The sequence below is a fragment of the Rhinopithecus bieti genome, unplaced genomic scaffold, assembly GCF_001698545.2.
Source record: "Rhinopithecus bieti isolate Rb0 unplaced genomic scaffold, ASM169854v2 scaffold_36553, whole genome shotgun sequence".
Classification (NCBI taxonomy): domain Eukaryota; kingdom Metazoa; phylum Chordata; class Mammalia; order Primates; family Cercopithecidae; genus Rhinopithecus; species Rhinopithecus bieti.
In genome coordinates, this window is record NW_016815774.1 from 486,082 (window position 1) to 504,535 (window position 18,454).

Here is an 18,454-nt window from a genome sequence, read left to right on the forward strand (position 1 = left end):
ACTAGCACAGTGAATGCAAAGCCCCAGAAAGCTCTGAGAGGCTCCTTGCAAAAAAGGCTTCAGTGGAGTTCTTCCTGCCCCAGTGGCTGCTGGAGAGAACTTGGCACTAGTAGAGTGGCTGCCCTTAGAGCCCAGTGACAAGTACAAGTTAAACTGTGGCTGTCCTACACAAGTCCCACGATCTGTTGTGGAATGACCACCATCCTTACCTGGGCACTGTCCACGCAGGAACTGCCAGAGTCCCACGATGCCCAGCTGCTGGAGGGTCAGTTCCTCTGCTTGCAGGGCCACAGTCAAGTCCTCACCACGTACCTCAATCCCAAAAGACACCTCGTTCACCTTCAGGACCACAACTGAGACCTATCAAAGGAGATTCTCTTAGTTTTAAGTCCCAAGCTCCCAGCCCAGAGCCTACCCTCTGCAGAGAAGAAAGCAGAGCAGCTGACCGGGTGGAAGACGAGGTCTTCTCCACTGGGTGAAACTGAACTGTTGGCTGCTGGTGACCCCTGGCCATAATTATTCACAAGAGGACTCTCTTGAACACCAGCATTATCTGGGACATTTGAAAGAGATCCTGGTGGAACAGATTCTAGACCAGACTCTGCATGAAAAAGAGGACAAATGAGTTCAAAAGTCAAAATATTCTGTTCAAATCCAACCTCTACAAACAATGACAATTGTAAAAATAAAACAAAATATTTATGGCATTCATGAGACAACTAGAAATTTGAGGACTCACTAGATATTTGATGAATTTATGAATTACTGTTAATTTTTTAAAGTGTAATGACATGTGGTCCCATTTTTAAGTCTGTAAACAGAAGCAACCCAAGCGTCCTTCCATGGATGCAAGGATAAGCAACGTGGTATGTAAATAAATACAATGGAACACTATTGAGCCTTAAAAAGGAAGGAAATTCTGAAACATGCTACAAAATAGAAGAACCTTGAGGATATTATACTAAGTGGAATAAGCCAGTCATAAAAGGACAAACACTGCATGATTCCATTTATATGAGGTACCAAAAGTAGTCAAATTTATAAAAGAAAGTAGAATCGTGGTTGCCAAGGGCTGGGGGGAGGGGAAATGAGGAGTTACTGTTTCATGAGTATAGTGTTTCTGTTTCGCAAGATGAAAAACATCCTGGAGATAGACAGTAGTAATGATTGTACAACAATCAGAATGTACTTAATGTCACTGAACTGTCCGCTTAAAAATGGTTAGGATGGCAAATTTCATATGTATTTTACCACAATTTAAAAACATTTAAGTCTGTATTTTCTAGCAATGTGTAACTGAAAATATTTATGGACAAAAGGATATATTTGGGATTTTCTTCAAAATAATATGGGATGAAGGAAAGTGGGCAGTAGTGTATATAAAACAAAAATGGCCATGAGGTTTTTTTTGTTTTTTTTTGTTTTGTTTTTTTGAGATGGAGTAGTCTCGTTCTATCGCCCAGGGGAGTGCAATGGCGTGATCTTGACTCACTACAACCTCCACCTCCTGGGTTCAAGCAATTCTCCCACCTCAGCCTTCCAAGTAGCTGGGATTACAGGTGTGCACCACCATCCCTGGCTAATTTTTGTATTTTTAGTAGAGACAGAGTTTCACCATGTTGGCCGGGCTGGTCTCAAACTCCTGACCTCAAGTGATCCGCCCGCCTTGGCCTCCCAAAGTGCTGGGATTACATGCGTGAGGCACTGTGCTGGCCTTTTCTTTCCTTTTAGACTGGATGCTTCCCAAGGCAGAAATCTAGTCTCAAGTTTAATTGCTGTCTAAGGTGAATATGTAAGAACCCCAGGAGATTTTTCAGAACTTTAATGTGATTAATTTCAGAATTAGGTTTCACCTCAAATGATCCGCCCACCTAGGCCTCCCAAAATGCTGGGATTACAGACGTGAGCCACTGCACCGGGCCTGCCATGAGTTCTTAGTTTCAAAGCTAGATAATGGGTGTATAAGGGTTCATTATTTGATTCTGTCTACTTTTGTATATAGACATGAAATCTTCCATAAGAAGTTAAAAATAGTAACAAACATAAGCAGTATACAAAACAAAAATAGTAACAAAACACCACCCAGCTTAAGAAAGAGTGCATTCTCTTAAATTAAAACCACAGTGAAATATTAACTCACTCCTGCCAGAACTGCTACTCTCAAAAAGATTAAAGATAACAAGTGTTGGCAAGGATGCAGAGAAAAGGAAACCCTAGCACCCTGTTGGTGGAAATGTAAATTAATATGGGCATTATGGAAAACAGTATGGAGGTCCTCAAAGCTAAAAATAGAGTTACCATATCCACTTTGGGGTATATATCCAAGGAATATGAAAAAAAAGTATATCAAAGAACTATCTCCACTCCTGTGTTTACTACAACATTATTCACAATAGCCAAGTTATGGGATCAACTTATGTGTTCATCAACCAATGAACAGATAAAGAAAATGTGGTACGAATACACAATGGAATACTATTCAGCCTATGAGAGGGAAATCCTGTCATTTGTGATAATAGCTGAATCTGGAGGATGGACAATATGCTAAATGAGATAAGCCAGGTGCTGAAAGACAGAAACAGCATGTGCTCCCTTATACATGGAATGTAAAACAACTGTACTCATCAAAGCAGAGAGCAGATGATGCTTGACAGAGGCTGAAAAGGGAAATGGGAGGGGATAGGAGGAAATGTTAGTGAAAGTATAATGTTTCAGTTAAACAGGAGAAATAAATGGTAAGTATTTTAGGTGACAGAGATGTTAATTAATTTGGCTCAAAAATCCCACACTGTGTATGTGTGTGTGTATATATATCATAGGATCACTTAGTGTTAATACCACACAGATACAATTATAATTTGTCAATATAAAATAAATAAATAAACAGGACATCCCTTCTTTTTTTGAGATGGAGTCTCGCTGTCACCCAGGCTGGAGTGCAATGGCACAATCTTGGCTCACTGCATCCTCCACCTCCCCGGTTCAAGCAAGTCTCCTGCCTCAGCCTCCCGAGTAGCTGAGATTACAAGCACCTGCTGCCACGCCCAGCTAATTTTTGTATTTTTAGTACAGACGGGGTTTTACCATGTTGGCTAGACTAGTCTCCTGACCTCAAGTGATCCACCCGCCTCGGCCTCCCAAAGTGCTAGGATTACAGGTGTGAGCCACCATGCCCAGCCTAGATACTCTTGAGGGATCATTTCATAAGTTTCTATTTCAATAAACTGAAAGAACCAGTATAACATACAGAGGTAATTCCTAAAAGTTTCTCATTTTCTTAAAAGATAAAAAGCTCCTATTTTCCAGTGACAACACAGGCCAAAAAAAAAAAAAAAAAAAAAAGACTATAAACACACTCACACCACTGATACCAACCATGAAACTAATCCTGACTTAGCTATAAGGCTGTAAAACTAGTACTCTCTCCTTTGGTTTGAATCTCTTTCTGTGATAAAAAGTCAGTTATTAACCAATCACCTAGAAACGTGGAATTAAAACCAAACCCACAAATCCACTAAAATTTCTCTTTCTCTCTTTTTTGTCTTGGTTAAGAAAATGTCTACATTATCATCTCTCAGCTCCTCTTTAACCCTGCCAGTCTGATACAGGCAGCAGAGATAACCCTTTCTGGACTTCTGCAACTTTGCCTGGCTCTGCTCCCACATACCAGACTCCAAGAGCATCACAAAGCTATCACTGCCATCACTGTCCACTGAAATCCGGTCTTCAGGGCCACTGCTATCCAATGAGACACCATCAAATGACTGTTGAGATACTGTCCTCTTCATGGAGAAAAATCGGAGTCGTGCAGCAGAACCTCCACTCACTGGGGCTGCCACCCCCTCATCTGTCTTGGCCATGGGCTCCCTGTTTAAAAAAACAAAACAAAACAAAACCACAAATGTGGCTTTGGAGACATGTTTGTTCCCATCCACTTACAATACCCATCCCTTTCAGCTCAGACAACTGGATAAAGTTCCCAATATTGGGAACATGCAACTTTGACATCACCCATTACTGGCTGTAAAGAGATCAAGTCATTTTTCAATCACTGGCCTTTCTGAATCTTTTTATTCCAACATTGCTAACTGCATAGATAGCGCTCTCATATCAACATTAAATGTCAAGGTTATTCAAGGTCGTCACAGACTCAGAAGAGATCAGCTACCTACTGCTCTGGTGCTGATGAATGGCACCTGAAGCCACCTGCATTCATCCCATAAGTATTTAGTTGCTTCTGTATGTAAGGCACCATACTAGGCACTAGGCAGGAGTGGGAGATGGATCAATTGATGAGTAAGACATTCCCAGTTCTAGACAACATCAAAGAGGAAAAAGGACAAGGAGAAGAGGATCAAGAGTGGCTTCGTGGTAGGAGATAACATTTGAGATGGTCCTTGAAGGATTGTGAAAGTGAGAAGAGGATATCCTATAGACAAGAAATGGCATAAACAAAGGCAGAGAGCCAGAAACAAAAAGAGAATGGTAAGAATAATAGCTCTGCCCAGCTGAAGCATAGGTTTTGTCAGGGAGAGCAATGGAAGATAAAGTTAAAAAGGCATTAACACAGAGAAAAGCAACCTTGAAGGAACTTTTAATACCACCCTTCCACTTTACAGATGAAGAAACTGTCCCAAGGTCATAGTTAAAGATAGAATTAAGAAAAACTCAGGCCGGGCACAGTGACTCACGCCTATAATCCCAACACTTTGGGAGGCCAAGGCAGGCAGATGGCTTGAATCCAGGGGTTCGAGACCAGCCTGGGCAACATGGCAAAACCCTGTCTCTACAAAAAATACAAAGATTACCCAGGCATGGTGGTGCGCGCCTGTAGTCCCAGCTACTGGGGGCTGAGGTGAGAGGATCACCTGAGCCTGGGAGGTCGAGGCAGCAGTGAGCCAAGATCACACCACTGCACTCCAGCGTGGGTGACACAGTGAGACTCTGTCTCAAAAATAAAAGACTCAAGTCTCCTAACTTCACATTAAGTGATTTTTCACTTTACCACAAGAGTGGCAGCCAAATTATAGAAAACCTTGAATAAAAAATTATTTATTAAAATGCTTTGAAAACTATAAATTGCTATATGGATGTATCAAAATAGTTGATTATGCCATACTTAAGAAGTTCAAACTAAATTCGGGGGTATGAGGGAAAAGCACGAAGGTTTTGGAGTAGGGAAATAACAAGATTATACCTATGTTTTAGGGTGTTTGGCCTGACTTTTTCAAACAAGCTGGAGAGGAAAAGACTTTTAGCAAGTAATGGATGTCTCATAAAACAAAATAAAATACCACCAATATAGAAGTCAACCGTACTTTTTATACACTAAAAAGTCTTCATGTGGGAACAGATAGGGAAAACTGATGTGAGATTCCCTAGAGCAGTGTTCTCAAAGTGTGGTCCTGGCAGGAGCATCAGAATCAATGGGGAACGTGTTAGAAATGCAAATTCTTGGGCCCGGTGAGGTGGCTCATGCCTGTAATCCCAGCACTTTGGGAGGTCAAGGCAGGCAGGTCACCTGAGGTCAAGAGATCAAGACCATCCTGGCAAACATAGTGAAACCCCGTCTCTACTAACAATACAAAAATTAGCTGGGCGTGGTGGCACACGCCTGTAGTCCCAGCTACTCGGGAGGCTGAGGCAGGAGAATTGCTTGAACCCAGGAGGCGGAGATTGCAATGAGCCAAGATTGCACCACTGCACTCCAGCCTGGGCAACAGAGTGAGACTCCGTCTCAAAAAAAAGAAAAAAAAATGCAAATTATCAGGCCCCATCTCATTCCATGAATGAGAAATAGGGCTCAGCAAACTATGTTTTTGGTTTTTTTTGAGACGGAGTCTCACTCTGTCACCCAGGCTGGAGTGCAGTGGCGCGGTCTCGGCTCACTGCAACCTCCACCTCCTGGGTTCAAGCGATTCTCCTGCCTCAGCCTCCAGAGTAGCTGGGACTACAGGCACATGCCACCACACCGTTAATTTTTTGTATTTTAGTACAGAAGGGGTTTCACCATGTTAGCCAGGATGGTTTCCATCTCCTGACCTCACGATCCGCCTGCCTTGGACTTCCAAAGTGCCGGGATTACAGGCGTGAGCAGCCACGCCCGGCCACTATGCTTTAACAAACCCTCCAGGGGATTCTGACAGAGAAACTATTAAAAAGCACAGACTGTTACCAACTGAAAGTTTGGCAAATGCATCAACAACTTTCAAAATGTAGCATTTGACCCAATAATTTCACTTTTTGGTTTTTATTTTATTTATTTACTTATTTATTTGTTTTTGAGACAGAGTCTCACTGTCGCCCAGGCTGGAATGCAGTGGTGAGATCTCAGCTCACTGCAAGCTCCGCCTCCCGGGTTCACACCATTCTCCTGCCTCAGCCTCCCGAGTAGCTGGACTACAGGCACCCACCACCACGCCCGGCTAGTTTTTTGTATTTTCAGTAGAGACGGGGTTCCACTGTGTTAACCAGGATGGTCTCGATCTCCTGGCCTCGTGATCTGTCTGCCTCGGCCTCCCAAAGTGCTGGGATTACAAGCGTAAGCCACCGCACCCAGCCACTTTTTAGCTTTTATTCTAAAGAAAGATTTAGATATGTAAAATATTCACAAAGATTAATGTTCACAAAAATAAGGACATTTCATACAGCATTGGTTCCACCTGAGAAAAATGGGAAACAGACTAAATGACTCCCCAGATAAAGGACTGGATCAATAAATTATGATATATTAATTTACTAGGATATAATGGAGCAATTAAAAATCATGTATTCAGCCAGGGGAAGTGGCTTATGCTTATACCCCTAGCGCTTTGGGAAGCACAGGTGGGAGAGTCACTTGCACCCAAGAGTTGAAGACCAGCCTGTGCAACATGGTGAAACCACATCTCCAAAATAAAATAAAATAATGTATTCATGTGCCTAATGAATGGGAAAATATCACAATAAAACATTGAGTGAATAAAGCAGCAGGTAACATTGTAGAAATAATATAATCCTATTGTTGTAAAAACAGTATTTGTAGATATTATATGCATAACCATCCGCAAGTGTACACATGAATGCAGAAATACAAATATTGGAAGAAAATAAACTCAAATGTAAATAGTGGTTATCTGTGGATTGTTACAAGTGATTTTTATATTTTCTTCTTTACTCTCTTATTTCCTGCGTTGTCAACGCGATAAACACAAACCATTTTTATAATTAAAAAAATTAAAATTATAGCCCAGGCACAGTGGCTCACACCTGTAATCCCAGCATTTTGGGAGGCCGAGGTAGGTGAATCGCTTGAGCCCAGGAGTTTGAGACTAGCCTGGGAAACATGGCAAAACTCCATCTCTACCAAAAATACAAAAATTAGCTGGGCATGGTGGCACATGCTTGTGATCCCTGCTACTCAGGAGGCTGAGGCAGGAGGATCACTTGAACCTGGGAGATCGAGGCTGCAGTGAGCAGAGATCGCACCACTGGGCAACAGAATGAGATCTTTCTCAAAAAAAAAAAAAATTAAAAATTAAAATTATGACAAAAGTGGTCAGAATATGGACAGCCTAGCCCTGTGGAGTATTTACACCTATAGGATAAAAGGAAGAGAGCAGTCAAGGAAAAACAAGACTCCTTCAGAGAAGTGAGAGTAACTGGGTGGGGTTACAAATGCTCAGAATGAATGAACTGATCAGAGAAGGGGGACTGAGGAAAAGGCCACAGGCTTGGGCAGTTAGGAAGTCGCTGTTGATGTTTTAAAAGGGCTCATTTCACACAGTTTGCTTTTCTCTTTTTCACCTCTGCTCTTTTTCCATCTCCCTTACTTGTCTCCATTTAGAAAAGGCAGCACATTGGGTGATTAGGAGTGCAGGCTTTTAATCCGTGTCCCACCACTCACAAGTGTGATCCTGAGCCTCAGTTTCCTCATCTGTGAGATGGGGAGTGATATTAATACTCACCTTATAGGGCTATTATAAAAATCCAGTGGACCAATATTATAAGTACTTAGGACTGTGTCTTGTCAGGCACAGAAGGCACTCAGTAAATGCTGATTAGTATTATTATACAATTCAACCCTTGAAGTTTTCCTCTCCTTCCTCCTTGCTGTCTGTCCTAGCAGGTACTAGCTCACCCATAGGCATTACTTGGAGACCCACTTAAGATAATTCACTTAGACAAAAGCTCTAAATGCACTGGTTTTCATACCATGGTCTCTAAACCACAAAGTGTTCCAGGAAAGACTTCCCTTAGACTCAATTATCTTTCCTAAAACCATGAGGCACCTATGGGAAAATCCATACTTTTCCACTCTTCTCACTGTGCATTTCTGTGTTTTTCTGTTTACTCCCTACTCTATCTCCGGTGCTTAACACAGAGCCCAGCACACAGAAAGGGCTCAAAAGATATTTGTTGAATGAATGAAATTCTTCCTTCTCTATTACTGTGGCAGACACTGATAAGGTACCAGAAAAAACAAGTCCAAAGCCACAGCTTTTCTATTTACAAGATATAGGATATCTATGAGCTCATCCTCTCTAAAGCCTCAGTTTTCCCAGCTATAAATTGGGGATACAAATGTCTAAGGCCACCTTACCAGGCTGCTGTGGGGATCAAATCAAACAAAAAAATTACATGAAAGCCCACTGAAAATAATATACATATGCCAGTATTATTATTCTAATATAGCATATTTGTATCAATAATAGTGAAGCAAGTTGGGTACAGTGGCACGTGTCTATAATCCCAGCTACTCAGGAAGCCAAGGCAGGAGGATTGCAGAGCCCAGCAGTTCAAGACCAGCCTGCCTAATACGGTAAGGTCCGTCTTGAGGGGAAAAAAAAGTGAATCAGTGAAAAAGGAGATAATCTGATTCTAAGAAGCAATAAATATTGACTTCTATGGCCATTCCATGCATTCTCCTGGACTGTATGGTACTTCCCAATCTAGAAATGCACACAGTAAGAGGCCTTAAACCCAATGATTAGAACTAGGAGAAGGAGATGGAATGAGTGAAGGAGGCACAGAACCACTTACTTGGCTGGCGGGAGGGACAACATCTTGTGCATGGTGGAGGTCATTCGATCTCTGCCCAAACTGAAGGCATCCTTAGTCAGGGACACAGCTTCCTTGGTGAGGTCCATGGTGGCATGTAGAGCCTCCTTGGTGGCATCCTTGGTCATATGAATAGCACTTGACAATTCTCCCTCAATGTTCTTCAAGGGGATGAGCTCACCCTGTCCATTCACAGCAGTCTCCCTGCCAGCCGGGGGCTTCAACGCAGCTGGTGAGCTGGAGGCTTGGGTTCTGCTCAGTTTTTTGGCCTGTAGGGACTCTACTGCCTCATGGCCCTTCCCTGCCAGCTGCTGGCCAAGTGGACCCGAGTCCTGCAGTTCTCCATTGCTATGTGGCCTCTCCTGGGATACATCCTGATTTTCAAGGATACTTTCCTCCAGGACCTTCTCAGGGCTTGCTGGGCCCTGGTCTGATGAGGCATCAGACTTCAGTTCCCGATCCTCTGAAGGAGATAGCTCTGAATCTACGAGGCTAGTGCTATCTGAGCCTGCAGAGTCAGCATCAACAGCACCGGGGGCAGGATGCATAAGCAGAGCCACCTCAGCACTGGGAAAGAGAACTCCAATGCAAGCTGTCTGGTCCTGCAGGGGAGACCCAGTCATTGACTCTGTATCCTTAGTCAGCTGCTCCTGAAGCCTCTGCAGCACCTCCTTCAGGCGAAGCAGAGCCAAGTACTGGTAATGGTCAAGTCTCACGCGGACATGGGCCGGGGAATGTACAAGCATATGAACATCTGCTACATCCTCCAGCTCTGTCAGAGGCCCTTTGTTGTCCATACCACTACTGCCTTCTTTCAAAATTTCCATGACTTCTGTAAGTCCTGATAAGCTTTTCAAGTCATGCTCAGTCTTTGACCGCTGATGGGACATAGAGTCAGGGGCAAGAGCCTCAGACCGGACAGGACTTCCAAAGCTAGCTGATGGTTTCAGCTTCCCCTCTGAGGCCAAAAGGAGCTTCCGTGCCTGGGCTTGCTGCCAGCGGAGGGGTAGGCAGGCCCAAATGGACAGGGGGAAGGGGGCTACAAAATTCAAGGTATGGCCTTTGAAGTTTTCTGTTCCCTCAAAGTCCAATGAGATCTCGGTAAAGTGGATAGACCAGAGATCCCGGGAAGCCTTAGGCCTCTGGGGAGGGAGAGTATTAGGCTGAGGCAGGCAGGAATCCATCTGAAAGGCATGATGCAAAAAAAGCATGTGCAGAAGGCTAAAGCCACCTGGAACCTTAGGAAAGTGATCATAATTGGAATGAAAGAACTCAGCAGCAGCAAAACCCCGGAAGAGACTCTGGAGGTCTGAACAACTACAATGTGGGGCATGACGTGTATTGGTGGCAATCATGCCTGATGCAGAGAAGACAATGGCCTGGGGACGATGCAACTCTGCCCGCTCTCTCTTTTCCAGTGGAAAGCTCACCTTCACAGAGAAAATGAAACACAATTCAGAATGATCATCTGAGTATCTCAGCATCCCGCTATTAATATACATGTAAAAGATCATTTGGGCTGTGAAACTATTTTCTTACTTCCACAACATGGACAGAGCAAAATCATGGATTATGTCCATTGGAAAAATGCAGCTGTGGGTACCAGCAGGGGATAAAAGTCATACTCTCCCCTCACCTTCAACCAGAATGCATCTAGTCGGATGTCCAAGTGTTCATCTTTCTGACTTGAATCTTCCAGCTTGTAGATAGCTTTGAACTGCTCCAAGCTACGGTATAAATCCAGGCAAAAGAGGTTTCCCCAGAGCAAACTGACAGGATCCATAGTAAATGTCAGACCATTTAACTGAATGTAAAGATTAGGACAAGGGACTGGAAAGCAGAGGGAAAAAAAAGAAACATAACTGTAAACAATCCTGTAAAAAGCAATAGCTACGCTCTTACCACCTAATATTAACTATATTATGAACAGAGCAAAGGTACATATTTATACAGGGCACAGGGTTTAACAAAAGTGTGCTAAATTTACTCAAACACTGAAAACTCCTAACAACAAATAAAACTATAAGTAGTGGCCCCAAGGCTGACAAATGGGAAAAGCACAAGCTAGACAGAAGAAACAGCCAGCCTAGATGCTTACCTGGAAGCTCCTGATTATCTGGGAAGTAATACTCCGTGAACTCAATATGAATGGCAGAGACCTGGGTGGGGAGGTTGTGAAGTTTCCGACTGCAGGAAAGGAGTGTAGATGGCTTTTTACTTGGCTGTCCAGCGGTGGAAACCTAAACAATCACAACTTACTATTAGTATCAACAATCAAACTTAGAGCAGACCTCCATTTCCGCTTAGGAAGCATAAAGCCTCTACCATCCCTCCAAAATCTGTCACGGGGAACACAGTGTATTTCACACATATTCCAGGCATTCTCACACCTGCCTCACACTCTACACGAGTTAGTTTTTTCAGCGGGAGGTTCAAAGCAAAGCATTCACAGTAAAACTAGGGGAATTCCCAAGTCACGATCTCACCAGCCCTGCTCAGAAAGAAACAGAGCAAACTATTAATCTTCCCAGAAGTGAGGTAAATAGTCCCCAAATTCCAAAACTTTGTTCATACTGTTCCAGTTGCCTTCCAAGTAAACTGCTCCACCTCTTTCCAACCATGTCCTCACCTGGTGGATGTCCAGGTCATCCACCCGTACCACCAGGCAGCTAGAGCGTAAGCGGTTCCATGCTGGAGGCCGAAAGGCAGCCTGTTTGCCCTGAGAGGGGCTTCTCTCAAGAGGGTGCTTTCGAGGACTGGAAAGAGAATCTAAATAAAAATAAGGTGGGAAAAAGAATCAGATACATTCAACTCTCATTATTAATAGAATAAGGAAAGTAAAAATCCTAAGATCATTAATGCTACATGTAGGAAAGAGAGCTTAACACTGTCTAGCTCCTAGATGAACTCAAAAATATTATTCTGGAGACCAAGGCAACAGTCTACTGAATAGAGATGATGACATCAACACTGCGGCTGTCGCTGGGGTCAAAGAGGTCTCTGTAAAGAAAAAAGTCACCGATGTCTCTTCATTAGATATAGTTGGGATAATTAGCTAGTTCCTGCTTTATCTTCACTGTTATTCAAAGATAAATGGCAAGAGGCTAAGCAACTGGAGTCTTCCAGTTCCTCATAACCCACCTGCTCTTCTCCGAAAGGGAGAGTCTACTCCCAGGTGCCAGGGTGGTTTCAGACCCGTCTCTTCATGCCACTTCTCCATTTTGCTCTGAAATTCCATCACCAGCTTCTGGGCCCACTGGCCTCGGGTCTCCATGGCCTCACAGTGGCGTACCCAATGTTTGCAGCTATCACCTGTGCAAAGAAGAAGTGAAAAGATTTTAGCCCAAGATTTTGATGAATGTTCCAATTTTTCCTTTCTGTCAGGATAGTCACAGTTCAGAATCTGATTCCTTACCCACAGCCCAGAAATCTCTGGGATAAGGAAAAATTATCCAATGATAGGTTGCACATTCTTCTGGATTCCATATGTGATTTTCCCCAAAGGCTCCCTAAAGGCAAGCTGTTGACTGCTGCCATATTTGACTATGGACTGCTGCCATGTTGACTATGACTTTGAATAACAGTGAAGATAATACTGGAGAGGCTCTAACACTAGTGGAAGCGAGGGGCTGAACAAGCAGTATCTCAGGCCCTAGATATCTCCCCTACTCACTTTCTCTCATTACTGATAAAGAATCATCAACAGTGGAAGCTGCAAGTTTCCAGATGTCCTCTTGAAGAGGGATATCTCCAATACCCCTCTGAGTATGCACTGCAATCTCTGGCAACCTCCTGTTAAGCAGTCAGGGATGAATCCAGGAATCTGCCCTCAATATTTTGGGCTATGCTAGAATTGGCCCCATTCAGAGTTTTCCTAACCTGCCCAGTGGAAAGGGTAATAGTCAAACGCCATCTTGCGGAAGGTAAGCTGCATGGCACCACCCATGAGTCTGTTTGCAGAGACACCTATAAAATAAAAATACAGGTGAATGGCAGTGGAAGGAACAAAGAGGCCAAAACACCACCTAAAGCTTGCAGAAGTCCTCTTAAGGACCGGCTTCAAAGCCTGGCTGATAACACAGTACGGCCAACAGGCCACGATGTGAGGTGATTTGCAAGGCTGAGGCCCTCTTTTGAGTTACAACAGCCAATGGACATGCTCTAAAAGATCCAAAAGAAAGTATATTCCATTCTATCTGTAAATGGTTGCCAGACTTCCAGAAAGGCAAAAGAAACCACCAAACTCAGGATTCAGAAATTACAGTCCTAGGTTTCCCAGACACACTCTACAGCCTCGACTGTTTCTCCAATCCTAGTATTATTTTCCCTCAATACAACACATGAAGAGGCAGAAGCCAAATTCCCCCAAAACATAACCTACATTATTTCCTTTCATATCCTGGCCTCAGAGCTAAAGCTGTTATATTAGACAATGATTATATACTATACATACAAAATACCACGGAATGCTAAAAACACTATACATACAAACAGGGACATTATAAAATAAACACATAGAATATTATAGGTAAACTGAAATTTTTAGCAATAAGCCAAACATTACACTATGTTTACTGTGAATTTACATTTAATTCTTACTAAATGAATGAATTTTCCATGTTTCTATCATCTCTCTCCAATTAGACTAAAGAACTATAAAAGTAGAAACTATTTCTTCCACATGTGTGTATTGTCTGGGTCACCCTATTCAACTTCCAGCCTGTCTCCTACTAGTATATCTAGCATAGAGCCTTGTAAGTAGTAGACGCTCAAAAATATAAGAGAAAATACCACAGAAATGAGTGAAGGGAAATACCATAGAATTCTCTAGGTGTAAGCTTGCATACCTTCAACCAGTAAGGTCATTTCCATCCAATCGACATTTTGCCATCCCAAATTCTCCTAACAAGAGAGACCCCTATACAATGATTCTGTTTCTCTACTCTTCATAATCACCCCAAATTGGCTTTTAAGATATTTTTTTCCTAATTGCCCTCTCTCCATGAAATGTTAATACCACAAATATATGTTAATGTACTATATGTATATATATATGCTTTAACATTTTAAAAAGAATATGTATAAAGCATGCTCTTTTATTCATTACTGGGTTACGAAATCCGAAATAATTTTAAGTTAAAAGTTAAATTAACATTTTAAAAGATATTAATATTTAACTTCACAACTATATTTGCTAAGTTTTAGTTTTATGTATATATTATAATGTCTCAAGTTAAACATGTAAAAGATCAACTTATATAAATATATAATAGCAATATAAGCAAAATTTTAAATATTCTAATTTTTTTCAGCAAATGAAAAACAATTAAAAATTTTTAATTTTTTTTCTTTTTTTTGAGATGGAGTCTCACTCTGTTGCCCAGGCTGGAGTGCAGTGGCACTATCTCGGCTCACTGCAACCTCTGCTTCCTGGGTTCAAGCGATTCTCCTGCCTCAGCCTCCTGAGTAGCTGGGATTATAGGCGTGCGCCACCATGCCCTGCTAATTTTTCTATTTTTAGTAGAGACGGGGTTTCACCATATTGGTCAGGCTGCTCTCCAACTCCTGACCTTGTGATCCACCTGTCTCAGCCTCCCAAAGTGTGGGGATTACAAGCATAAGCCACCACACCCAGCCAAAAATTTTAATCTCTTAAAATTATTTTTAGTGAACATAACCTTTAACTTTTGCTTGATATAATACCTGACCAGGCACTGTGGCTCATGCCTATAATCCCAGCACTTTGGGAGGCCGAGGCGGGTGCATCACTTGAGGTCAGGAGTTCGAGACTCAGTCTGGTCAACATGGTGAAAGCTCATCTCTACTAAAAATACAAAAATTAGCTGGACTTGTTGGCACATGCCTGTAATCCCAGCTACTCAGGAGGCTGAGGTAGGAGAATCACTTGAACTCGGGAGGCAGAGGTTGCAGTGAGCTGAGACGGCATCACTGCACTCCAGCCTAGGTGACAGAGCGAGACTGTCAAAAAAAGAAAAGAAAAAAAGAAAAGAAAAGAACTTTTAGAGGAGGAGGTAGAGCAAGATGGCCAAACACACCCCCTCCAGTGATTATTCAGCAAGAACATCAAATTGAACAACTATCCAGGCTGGGCATGGTGGCTCATTCCTGTAATCTCAGCATTTTGGAAGGCTGAGGTGGGCCTGGACAACAGGGCAAAACTGCTCCCCTTGCCACAAAAAAAAGTTTTTTAAATAGCTGAGTATGGTGGGGCATGCCTGTAGTCCCAGTCGGGAGTCCTAGCCTCAGTCAGGAGGCTGAGGCAGGAGGATCCCCTGAGCCTGAGAGTTTACTGCAGTGAGCTGTGATTGCACAACTGCACTCTAGCCTGCTTGGCAATGGAGCAAGACCCCGTCGCAAAAAACAAACAAAACATAACTATCCACACAGGAAATCATCTTCCTAAGAACCAAAAATCAGATGAGTGATCACAGTACCCAGTTTTAACATCATATTACAGAAAGATGCACCAAAGAAGGTGGAAAAGACAGTCTTGAATTGCTGACACCACCCTACCCCCAGCCTCCTGGCAGTGGCCTCATGGCTCAGACAGCATCCGTGTGCTTCGGGGAGAGACCTCATAGTAATTATGGGACTTTGCATTGGAACTCGGTGCTGCCACAGCAGAAAGCCAACACAGGGCAGAATTCTGCCAGTGCCCACAGAGCATTTAGACCAGCCCTAGTCAGAGAGGAATCATCCAACCCAGAGGTTATTAGAGGTTATTACCCGAGTTCTGGCTAGCCCTACCACTGCATGCTAAAGTGCTCTAGAATCCTTAAGAAATTTGAAAAGCCACAAGGATTGTTAATCCCTGAGCAACTATTGATGCTATGCTGGGATGAGAGCCAGTGGACTTGGGGTGCAAGTGACCTAGCGAAACATCAGCTGGGATAGCCAAAGGAATGCTTGCATCACCCCTCCCCCAACCCCATGCAGCACAGTTTGCAGCTCTGGGAGAGACTGCTTCCTTGCACTTGAGGAGAGGAGAGGAGAGGAGAGGAGAGGAGAGGAGAGGAGAGGAGAGGAGAGGGGCGAATACAGAGGACTTTGTCTTGCAATTTGGATACCAGCTCAACTATTATAGAACACGGCCCCAGGCAGAGTCCTGAGGCCCCCATTCGAGGCCTGTAGCTCCCAGATGACATTTCTAGATACAACAGATCCTGGGTCCGAATGGAACCCACTGCCTTGAAGGGAAGGACCCAGTCCTGGAGGGATTCATAGCCTGCTGACTAAAAGGCCCTTGGGCCTTGAATAAACAGGAGCAGCACCTAGACAGTATTCGCCATGGGCCTTGGTTGAGACCCAGGGCTGTGCTGGCTTCAGGTGTGATCTCGTGCACTCTTACTTGTGGTGGCCACAAGGACAGACTCCTCCTGCTTGAGGAAAGAAGAGAGAAGAGAAAAGGGGACTTTGTCTTGCAGCTGGGTACCAGCTCAGCCATAATGGGGTAGTGTACCAAGTAGGTTCCTAGGGTCCCCGATTCCAGGCCTTAGCTCCTAGATGACATCTCTGGACCTGCCCTGGGCCAGAGGGGGGCCCACGGCCCTGAAAGGAGAGACCCAGACCTGAGAGCATTCACCACAAGCTGACTGAAGAGCTCTTGGGCCTTGAGTAACATTCAAAGGAGCTTCAATATGTCTGGCAGCAGACTTCTCAGTCTGCTAGGAGAGAGAGGCATGACATATTTAAAGTGATGAAGGAAAAAAACTTTTTTTTTTTTTTTGAGACTGAGTTTTGCTCTTGTCACCCAGGCTGGAGTGCAGTGGCACGATCTTGGCTCACCACAACCTCCGCCTCCCAGGTTCAAGCGATTCTCCTGCCTCAGCCCCCCGAGTAGCTGGGATTACAGGAATGTACCACCATGCCCAGCTAATTTTGTATTTTTTTTTAGTAGAGACAGGGTTTCTCCATGTTGGTCAGGCTTGTCTCGAATTCCCAACCTCAGTGATCCGCCTGCCTCAGCCTCCCAAAGTGCTGGGATTACAGGCATGAGCCACTGCGCCAGACCAGGAAAAAATTTTTATCTTAGAATAGTATATCCATGAAAATATGCTTCAGACATGAAGGAGAAATACTTTCCCAAACAGAAAAGGCTGAGGGATTTCATCAACACCAGATGTGTCCTACAAGAAATACAAAAGGGAGTTCTTCAATCTGAAAGAAAAGGACGTTAACGAGCAATAAGAAATCATCTGATGGTATAAAACTCACTGAAAATAATAACTACAGAGACAAATATAGAATATTATAACCCTCTGATTATGGTGTATGAACTACTCATATCTTGAATAGAAAGACTAAAAGATGAACCTATCAAAAATAACTACAACTTTTCAAGACACAGACAGTATAATAAAATGTAAAGAAAACAACAAAAGTTAAAACCAGGGAGATGAAGTTAGAGTTTTTGTTAATTTCCTCTTTGCTTGTTTGTTAGTTGGTTTTTGTACAGTGCTAAGTTGTCATCAGTTTAAAATAATGGGGTATAAGATGTTATTTGTAAGCCTCGTGGTAATTTCAAATAAAAAACAAACTGGCTGGGTGCAGTGGCTCATGCCTGTAATTAGCCAGTTGTGGTGGTGCATGCCTGTAGTCCTTTGGAAGGCCAAGACAGGTGCATCACTTGAGGCCACGAGTTTGAGACCAGCCTGGCCAACATGGCGAAACCTCATCTCTACTGAAAATACAAAACTTAGCTGGGTGCAGTGGTGCATGCCTGTAATCCCAGCTACTCAGGAGGCTCAGGCACAAGAATTGCTTGAATCCAGGAGGCGGAGGTTGCAGTGAGCTGAGATCATGCCACTGCACTCCAGCCTGGGTGACAGAGCAAGACTTTGTCTCCAAAAACAAAAAAATAAGAAAAAGAAAAAATCTACAACAGATGCACAAAAAAATGCAAGAAACTAAAATGTAGCACTAGAGGAAATCGCCTTCACAGAAAGGAAGACAGGAAGGAAAGTCAGAAGGAAAAGAAGACCAGAAAACAAATTAAATGACAGGAACTTATCAATAATAACATTGAATGTAAGCAGACTAAACACTCCAATCAAACAACAGACTAAACACTCCAATCAAAAGACACAGAATGGTTGAATAGATTAAAAAACAAAACCCAATGATCTGTTCCCTACAAGAAATACAATTCACCTACAAAGACACAAATAGACCGAAAAATAAAGGGATGGAAAAAGGTATTCCATGCAAATTAAAACTAAAAAAAGAGAAAGAAATAGTTATATATACATATATATATATATACACACACACATATATACACACACACATCTATATACACATATACACATATATCTATATACATATATATACACACACATACACACACACACACATATATATATATATATATTTTTTTTTTTTTTTGAGACCAAGT

At 42.9% G+C, this 18,454-nt stretch overlaps 1 protein-coding gene across 3 annotated transcripts in view; it reads right to left on the reverse strand.

Annotated features, from left to right (window-relative positions):
- BLTP3A (bridge-like lipid transfer protein family member 3A) overlaps window positions 1-18,454 on the reverse strand; it is a 77,869-nt gene that overhangs the window by 4,837 nt on the left and 54,578 nt on the right. For all 3 annotated transcript variants that reach the window (XM_017853625.1, XM_017853626.1, XM_017853627.1), the window contains exons 9-17: window positions 12,919-13,005; window positions 12,181-12,351; window positions 11,669-11,808; window positions 11,138-11,279; window positions 10,676-10,869; window positions 9,022-10,469; window positions 3,668-3,867; window positions 447-601; window positions 210-360 (exon numbers count right to left, since the gene is read on the reverse strand). In XM_017853625.1, coding sequence (XP_017709114.1) covers window positions 210-360; window positions 447-601; window positions 3,668-3,867; window positions 9,022-10,469; window positions 10,676-10,869; window positions 11,138-11,279; window positions 11,669-11,808; window positions 12,181-12,351; window positions 12,919-13,005 — 2,688 coding nt within the window. The remainder of the gene's footprint in view (window positions 1-209; window positions 361-446; window positions 602-3,667; window positions 3,868-9,021; window positions 10,470-10,675; window positions 10,870-11,137; window positions 11,280-11,668; window positions 11,809-12,180; window positions 12,352-12,918; window positions 13,006-18,454) is intronic.